Source organism: Castanea sativa, chromosome 7 (genome assembly GCF_040712315.1).
Source record: "Castanea sativa cultivar Marrone di Chiusa Pesio chromosome 7, ASM4071231v1".
NCBI classification, from domain to species: Eukaryota; Viridiplantae; Streptophyta; class Magnoliopsida; order Fagales; family Fagaceae; genus Castanea; species Castanea sativa.
Genome location: NC_134019.1, coordinates 3,870,124 through 3,878,877, shown reverse-complemented (window position 1 = coordinate 3,878,877; position 8,754 = coordinate 3,870,124). Strand labels below are relative to the sequence as shown.

General features: G+C 34.3%; 1 protein-coding gene across 1 annotated transcript; it reads left to right on the top strand.

The window, feature by feature from the left end:
* The first annotated feature begins 1,634 nt into the window (after positions 1-1,634).
* Positions 1,635-8,171, top strand: LOC142643378 (uncharacterized). Its single transcript, XM_075817983.1, has 3 exons — positions 1,635-2,294; positions 3,815-3,949; positions 7,640-8,171. Exons 1-3 carry the CDS (start codon positions 1,823-1,825, stop codon positions 7,777-7,779), a joined length of 747 nt encoding a protein of 248 aa, XP_075674098.1. The 5' UTR covers positions 1,635-1,822; the 3' UTR covers positions 7,780-8,171.
* The last annotated feature ends 583 nt before the right edge of the window (positions 8,172-8,754 follow it).

Here is an 8,754-nt window from a genome sequence, read left to right as displayed (position 1 = left end):
ATTGTGGTTTTTGAGTTTGGTGTTTCATGTTTAGAGTTTAGAGTTTGAGGCTTAGGATCTTGTGTTTTACCATTTTAAGGTTTAGGGTTAGGGTTTTAAATGTTTGCTTTTCAAGTTTGTGATTTTGATTTACGGTTCTATGGTTTTTTTATTTTTTTTTATTTTTTAGGGTTGTGGGTTTTGTGCTTATATATATTTTTACTTATGGTTCAACAAGTTTTGGGTTTTGCATTTTTGGGTTCAGACTTGGGCTTTAGGGTTTCATGTTTTCATGTTAAGGTTTGATTTTGAGTTTTGGATTCAATGTCTTTGTGCTAGGGATTTTTTAATTTTGCATTTTTGTGTTTAAAATTTTGGGTGTTGTGGCTTAAGTTTTGTGTTTAATATTTGAGGTAGAATTTGAGGGTTTTGTATTTAGTGCAAGGGATTTGGATTTCACCCTTTCGTGTTTTACGGGGGGAAAGTATTAGTGTCCTATTCTAAATATAAAGACTAATTATTATAGAATGAAAGTCTATCTTATAGTTTTTGTTTTCTATTAACTTTTAGTCAACCAGCAGATAGGCTAATAACTAAGATTGGCAATCCTTATTTTCTTTTGCTTTTTGCTAAGTTCGTAATTTTTTTTTAATCATATTGCTTTTTTTAATTAAAAAAAGGGTTTTATATCATATTGTATCATGGAAAAAGAGAGGGAAAATACAAATATATATATATATATATATATATATATAAAGTTTTCACTAAATTAATTGGTTGAGTCTATAGGCTACCTTTCCTGGTCCACTCTCAAAAATGCATTTTACACCCTTAACTTTAATCAAGTCATTTTAATCTACAATTTTAAAAATGGTTATTTTAGTCCATTAACTTTGATAACACAATCACTTTAGTTTTTTGATCTACTACCATTATTATTTTCGGTTAACACCCTTAAAACAACGTTGTTTCACATTGTTAACAATAAAAAAATCATTTCAAAGATTATTTTATTAGGTTATTCTATGGACTAAAATGACAATTTTTTAAACCTAGCAAACTAAAATGATAGTTGTTAAAAGTTAATGAACAAAAATGACAATTTATCAAAGTTAATAAACTAAAATGATAATTTTTTAAAACACAATGGACTAATAAAATGATAATTGATCAAAGCTATAGTGTGTCAAGTGTATTTTTTTAATTGATCACAACAAAACTCACAACTTATTTAAGTGATAAGTTGTGAGTTTTGATGTTATATACCCACTACTTTTAGAATACGTTTGGATGCAGCGTTTTCCAGCTGCGTCCATGTTTTTTTTTTTTTTTTCCACGCGCATATGTCACTGTTCATTGGCCATGAACAGTGATTTTAGGCCAATAAACAGTACTTTTTGGGATGAACAGTAATTTTTACACATTAAAAAATTATTTTTGTACAGTATTTTCAGTTTTCAATTTTCAACAATAAATTCTATCCAAACGGATTCTTATTCTATTACTCATAACTTATCACGCGGATAAATTGTAAATTTTGTTGTGCTACTATAATTTTTGTGGGCTGTTATAATAGGATCACAACAAAACTCACCACTTATCCACGTGACGAGCTATGAGTAAAGAAGTTATGAAAGGTGCTTTCTCTCACTCACATCTTCCCAAGTGGGTTCTGTTGTGCTACTAGGATTTTTGTGGGCTACTGTAGTTAAGTTTCGACTGGGACAGGACAACAGATGGCAGATCGGGCCGAAGCCCATGTCCAACAAGACAACTAGTTCGTGTTTCAGAATCGAAGAAACCAGAAGGAGACACGCGCACACGCGTACACACAAAAACGAAAATGGGGGAAGTGTTATTGGGAGTGGGTGTTTGTCAGACTCAGTCCTCTCTACTAGTGGTGCGACCCAAGGTTGGGTTTCGATCACTGCATAAAACCCACAACAACAGTCTTAGCAGAAGAAGTACCATTCGTTGTTCAACCCCAACCCAGCTCTCGAAATCGCCGTCTTCCTGTGGATTTGGTGGTGTCAGATTGGATCTTCAACGACACTGCGTTTTGGCTTCTGGGGCTGTCTCTTCTGACCCTCTTCAAGCGTCCACTGTCTTTACTGTCGACTCCATACAACCTGACATCGGTGGTGGCGGCGGAGGTGACGGAGGCGGTTTTGGTGGCGGTGGCGGTGGTGGAGGCGACGGTGACAACGACAGCAACAACAAGGGTGACGACGAAGGCGAAGAACAAAACGGCAAGAAAATGGGGTCCATGTCCATGTCTCAGAAATTAACTCTTGGATATGCTGCACTTGTTGGAGGTACAAATAGAATTTTATATATTTATATTTCAAAATTTCCCTAGCAGTTGAGACATGAGATATCTGTCTATATTAGGATTGAGTTGGAAATGGAATTAGTTTCCTAAAGTTGTTAGATTACTCGATTGCATAAATTTGGTCTTGGGTTGATCGTTGATCTTTTTGATAGATACTATAGGATTTGAACTTATGGTCTCTACTCTATGATGGTTGCCTTTTATTATTTGAGCAAGATATCAATTGGTTTTTGGCGTGGGATTTGAACCCGAGTCCCTTATTCAAGCTAAGGGGAACTCACCATGCAAGATTGATGTTGATCATCATGGCCTTTGTAGATTAATTTTGAGGCATATCTCACTTATGGAATAATTTATGTAGTCGTATATCTCTTTCGTTATAGTCTGTTTGCCTTGATTATATGTTCAGCTATAGAGGTAAAAATAAAATTTTAAAAAGTAAAGATTGTGTGTGCATGTAATTGAATGGGGGAAGATAGGGGTGGATGGTGTACAAAAGTTGGTTGAGGGAGCATGGGTTTAGTTTATGGTGGAGTGTCAGAGCATGGCGGGATAGTTTTTTTGGGGCATATGGCTTTTAAGGCAGGTGAGGGAAATCAAATAATATTTTGGTATGATCTTTGGAGTGGACACCTTTTTTAAAAGGATTCATACCCTGATCTGTTTGAGTGTGCGGTCGACAAGGAAGCTTTAGTTGCTGATGTGTTGGATTCTCTGTTGAACAAGGAGGTTAGGAGTTGGAATTCGCAGTTCCATAGTGACTTTCATGATCGGGACAGTGTATTCCTTTCTTGATCACATTTATTACCCTGGTGCCTAGGGAAGAAGGAGGTGATAGAATGACATGGATATTGAATGGGAGTGGCAATTTTGCTGTTCTGTCTTGCTACAAGACCATTCGTGGCATCCACAATCATTCTTTTCCCTGTAAGAACGTTTCGTGTGTTAAGCTCCAAAAGAGTCTTGTTCTTCTTGTGGAGAGTGTTTCTCATTAGTAAGTTTGTGTTGTATATGCCAGTGTAGTGGGGAAACGTTGAACCATCTTTTACTTCAATGTGATGTGGCAAATGCTTTGTGAAGTGAAATGTTTTGGATTTAGTGGTTGATGCAGATGACTTTTGCAAATCTATTATTTGGTTGGAGAAATTGGTTTGGGAAACATTCTTTGGATGTATGGAATTTGGTGCTGGCATGCATGAGGTGGATAGCGTGGAGAGAGCAAAATAGTCGTATGTTTAAGGATGTTGAGAGATTTCTTGATCACTTGAAGTCCTTGTTGATACATACTTTGTTTGATTGGTCCCATGCTTGGTGTTTTACACATTGTTCTTCTATTCTTGAGTTCTAAAATCCTTTAAGATCTTCTATTTGATATCTGTGTAATTTATTAAGATATTTTTTGTTCACCATTGTGACAATAAAGTTTTTTTCATTTTCAACAAAACTCTTATTACTTATCAAAAAAATGTGCATGTAATTGAATTTTGGTTTACATTTCAACAGTGGGTGGTGTTATGGGCTATTTGAAGAGTGGCAGCCAGAAGTCACTGTTGGCAGGAGGAATATCTGCCTCACTGCTATATTATGTTTATTCTCAGCTTCCTGTGAGACCCGTTCTTGCATCATCCTTGGGGCTTGGTAAGACACAATTATACTCTTCTCAGTTATCTTAAATTTTCTATATTCGATAGTTCAACAGATGATGCTATGAATTAATGGATAAGACCTGCTTATTGGTGTTTTTCACCAGCATTTTCCTTTTAATCTTCTTATAAATAATGCACAATTAGTCCCCAGTGTACCAGAGCTTTACCCCGTCTCTGTTCTATAAATTAACTGTTACTTGGGGGGAAAAAAGAATGCACAATTAGTGACTTCTCTTTGATTAGAATTTTGATGTAAGACTCTTGAGAACAAATATCAACGCATTCACTTTCAAAAAAAGAAGAAGAGGTGTAATGGCTATTATTGGTTATTTTAATTTTTAATGTTTCTGTTAGTCCCTATAAACATCTGTTATAATATTTTGTTAATTATAAGTAAATAATGCTTTTTGTATTGCAAAAAAAATATCATTATTCATTAATTTCCTTTATTTAGACCTGAAGAAACTGCATACTTAAATAACTGATCACTTAAAAAATAGAAATTAAAGAAAAGGACCTAAATTTTAAATGTTAAAAAGACAAGAAATTAGTGAATACATAGGCAAACACGATGAAGAGATGCATTTGGTTCAAAGACCATTGGCACATTCTGAATTGAAATATTCAATATGTCAAGAGAAGCATGGAACTTTTGGGCAAACTACCATTTAACAAATAAGGTACAATCTTCTAGAGACACATTTTGTTACATGTAAAAAAATTATTTACTCCACTAAATGGTACACACATATCCCTATAATTCCTTTATGCATCAAACAATAGGTCATTCATTTAATGATCCAAGCTTGAGCAACATAGCTATAGAACCCATTTAGGAAGGGCTCCAAAGTCAAACAGAGTATAATTAACATCATCATACACTGAATAAGCAACAAGTTATCAAGATATGCAGTGCTAATGCAAGGGCTGTGTAAAACCCATTACCAATGCTCATTAGCAAAAGCAATACCAATTTACAGACTGTTGTATTGCATTGTACCCCATTATTTTATATACTTATTAACAAATCCGTTAAAACAAGAAAGCATAGGGTTTTACCCTAGTACATGGGATTTATACTAAAATAAAACTGAAAATTCAAATTCTATGTAAACTTCCAAAAATCTACAAATTTATAAATTAATGAAAACTCGATGAAGAGTCTGAGGTCAGTCGGTCACAGCCTGCATCCACTTAAAGACAGATGCTTCAAATTCTCTATTGTTGTCTCCTTTTCCTCAAAGGTACATCTATTATCTCTTTCCAAATATGCAACTTCAAACATTTATGAATAACTTTTGGACTTTACAAATCTTGATGCATTCCCCAACATCCTTTCCAAAGCGCCAGCAATTCAATCACCATTCATGGCATCACCCAATTAATTCCAACCAAACATAAGACCATACTCCATTACAAATTAGCGATTAGGCAATGTAGGAACAAATAATAAATTGACTTCCCATCCTTCTTCTTTTTTTATAGGTGATAAAAGTTTTATTGATAGCAAAATTGCAATGTGTTTACGATTGTAAACTCAGCGCAATGAAAAAAAAGTACATTCAAATCAAAAGGAAAATCTAACAAAAATGATGAAATCAGACAAAGAAATACAATGTGTGATACCCCAAATTCGAGACCACTCAAATAAAGTCCTAGCTAGCAAAGTCTTCAATAGATCAATAGGTCTCTCAATGTCCTCAAAAGTTCGGGCACTACGTTCCTTCCATAATAACCACATAAGACATGCTAGTACCATATTCCAAACATTTGAAGAATAATTCCCCAACTAATTCCTCCAAGCGAAAAGAAGAGAGACAAATATACTCAGCATCACCCATTGAACCCCAAAAATAAGAAAAACCTCACTCCACAAAGTATGAGCAAACTTACAATGGATTAAAAGATGATCCACAATTTCCTCATCACACCGACATAGGCAACACCAATTGACAAGAGACAAGTTCTTCTTAATAATGTTATCTATTTTTAGAATACCACCCTCCTTGCACGTGTAATCTACGTAATTTGTACCCCATTCTTCCATAGACAAAAAAGTGATAGATCTTTGTTTGGGTGGGGGAGGGGTCTCTTCGATGCCGATGTGCTTGAAGTTTTTACATTAAAAAAAAAAAACAGGGTCTAATGGTATTTTGGGAATTGAGTTAGTCTATTATTTTCTAGAAGACTTCCTATGTGTCCAAGACTCCAAGTTAGTTTTTTTTTATTCTAGTATTAGGCTTTGAGGAAGCATTTGTTTTTATTTTTTGATAATTCAATAGTTACAAGTACAACGTGGGAGGGGGTTTTGAATCCTCGATGTCTCCATTGGAAACACAAAAAGGTGTCAATTAGTTAAGCTACAAGATTCTTTGGCTTTAGTTAGCGATTATTAACTTTATTAACCAGAGAGGTTATTTTAGCGTAATGAGTTAGTTTGAGAAGTAGCATTTGGTATTATGTCACAACTCCTACTAAAATACAGTTGTGTTGATTGACTTTCATTTGGTGAGATAGAACGGTTGAAATAGGTAGATTTGTGAGAGAGGAAGATGAGTGAGGAACTTTGGGAAAGAAAAAGGAAAGAAGACCGAGGAGAAGAGTCATTGGTTTACCTCATGGAATTTATTTGTGGGTCTAGAGGTTGAAACAACATAATTAACAAGAATGAGAAGCTTTTTTTTTTTTTTTTTTTTTTTAATTGAGAATGAAAGATTTGAAAATTATTTAATCCTGGCTTATTTGTAGAGGTTAGGGAGAACTTATTTGATGAATTTAGTACAAAGTGTAATTAACAAACAAGGGGAAATTGCACTATGCATTCTCACGCCTCAAAAACAGTAATGTACATTTTTTTGTAGTTACCAAACATAGGCTTAATTTACTTTTCAAATTATAAATCTTAAAGAGTCGTTCTGTATTTATATTTATATTCAACACACTCAAAAAATTCGAAGAGTTGATTAATAGAAAATCTTAGCATTTTTTAGTATTGAGGTATATTGTCTTTACTGTGTTCTTTCCTCCCTTTCTAACCCCCCCCCCTCCCCCAAAAAAAACCCCCTGTTCTTCTTCGGCATTCTGTCATTATTCACTGTATTGTTTACATCACTGTTCATATGCATTGTTCACAGTATTTACGTATGCCGTTTACACTACTGTTCATAACCTGTGAACAAATTCAATCCCGGTCTCTTCTCACATCTTTTACAACCATAAATCAAATCTTTACCGTGTCTTTTCTCGACCAAACTTCTATTCATTCTTTTAATCCTAACCCTTTCTTCTAAATTTTTAAAGCCTAAATCCACAAATTCTCCTAACCCCTAAGCCCTACCACAAACACACGTAGATGAATTCCCCAAATTTTCCTACGTCACATTTATGAGTTGATTTTTATTTTTTAGTATCAAATATATTTATCAAAAAATTTAGGATTAGTAATCCTTTTTAGAAATTGAATGGTAATGGAGCACTTATAGTAGGTGAATTGCAATTTGTTAACTACAGAGTGATAAATTGCAGAGGAAGTAAATTTGTGGTTGCACCATGATATAATTGTGCCTTTTTTATTTCTTGATGTGAGGCCTAACTAGAAGTGCTTTTCTAAAGGGGAACTTTGCTTCATTTTCAATCTGCCTTTTGCTTAAGCTAATCTCTATGGTTTTCTCTAAATTTGCAGGCATTTCTGCTGCTCTTCTGGGAGTGATGGGTTCTCGTTTTAAGAAATCAGGGAAGATATTTCCAGCAGGTGTTGTATCTTTAGTTTCACTTATTATGACCGGTGGTTACTTACATGGAATTATGCGAAGTCTGCACTAAAATGTACACGAGTGAGATTCCTGAAGCTATATGGTAGTCACCAAGATCTCTAACATTTCTCATTTGGTAAAAAGGATCAGTCGTTTGGCATGTAGACCAGTGCTATAAGAGCAGTTTGAAGTTTTTGTTTGGACAATTTTTTATCTTTTATGATGTGTGATATCATCTTAGGCGTGACAAAATAAAGTTTGGACCTTGATTTTTAGGTGGCTTTTGAAACTCTGCTCACAGAATGCATTCCCGTTCTAATAATGTGTTATGATAGAATGCTTTTTTTTTTTTTTTTTTTAAAGAAATTGCATTTGGTATTATGTTGACTTTTACTGAAATGTAATTATTTGGAATGGTATTGTGTTATGATAAAATATTTTGTTCCCCTGACCATACCGAAACGAATTCTAGTACTGTATTGAGTGCTTTAGTTTAAAGGAAGTTTAGTAGTTAGAGGTGTCCACCCTTGCGCTATCACACCTTATGTTTGTTGATGAGCTTATTGCCTCTTAATGCAGAAGAGCAAGAACTAAGTGTTAGAATATTGGAGCATTGTTAAGTCTTTAAATGAATCTTTCTTCGGTTAAAATATAGATGCAAATTTGAAAATCCAACATGGTATGGATTTTGTCCTTAAGGGAAGCAGCTCGAAAGCATTACTTAGACATACAACCGGTGTACTCTCTCTCTCTCTCTCTCTCTCTCATATATATAAAACCTTGAAATGGCACACTAGTAATTACTGGTATTAGAATTTTTTGTTCTCTTGATCATAACAAAATGGTCTCTAATACTGTATTGACTACTTTGGTTTAAAGGAAGTTAAATTAATGGGAGCAACCCTAACTCAATTACACCTTATGTGTGCCGATGAGCTTCTTATTATACTCTTAAAGCAAAAGAGCAAGAACTAATTACTGTGTTAAAATCCTGGAGCATTGTTAGGTCTTTTATAAATTTGTTATTTTCTTTGGCTCAACTGTA

Coding starts and splice junctions, on each gene's coding strand:
- LOC142643378 (XM_075817983.1), top strand. CDS start 1,823: ATGGGGGAAGTGTTATTGGGAGTGGGTGTTTGTCAGACTCAGTCCTCT. Junction 2,295..3,814: donor ATATGCTGCACTTGTTGGAG/GTACAAATAGAA, acceptor ACATTTCAACAG/TGGGTGGTGTTATGGGCTAT. Junction 3,950..7,639: donor TGCATCATCCTTGGGGCTTG/GTAAGACACAAT, acceptor CTAAATTTGCAG/GCATTTCTGCTGCTCTTCTG.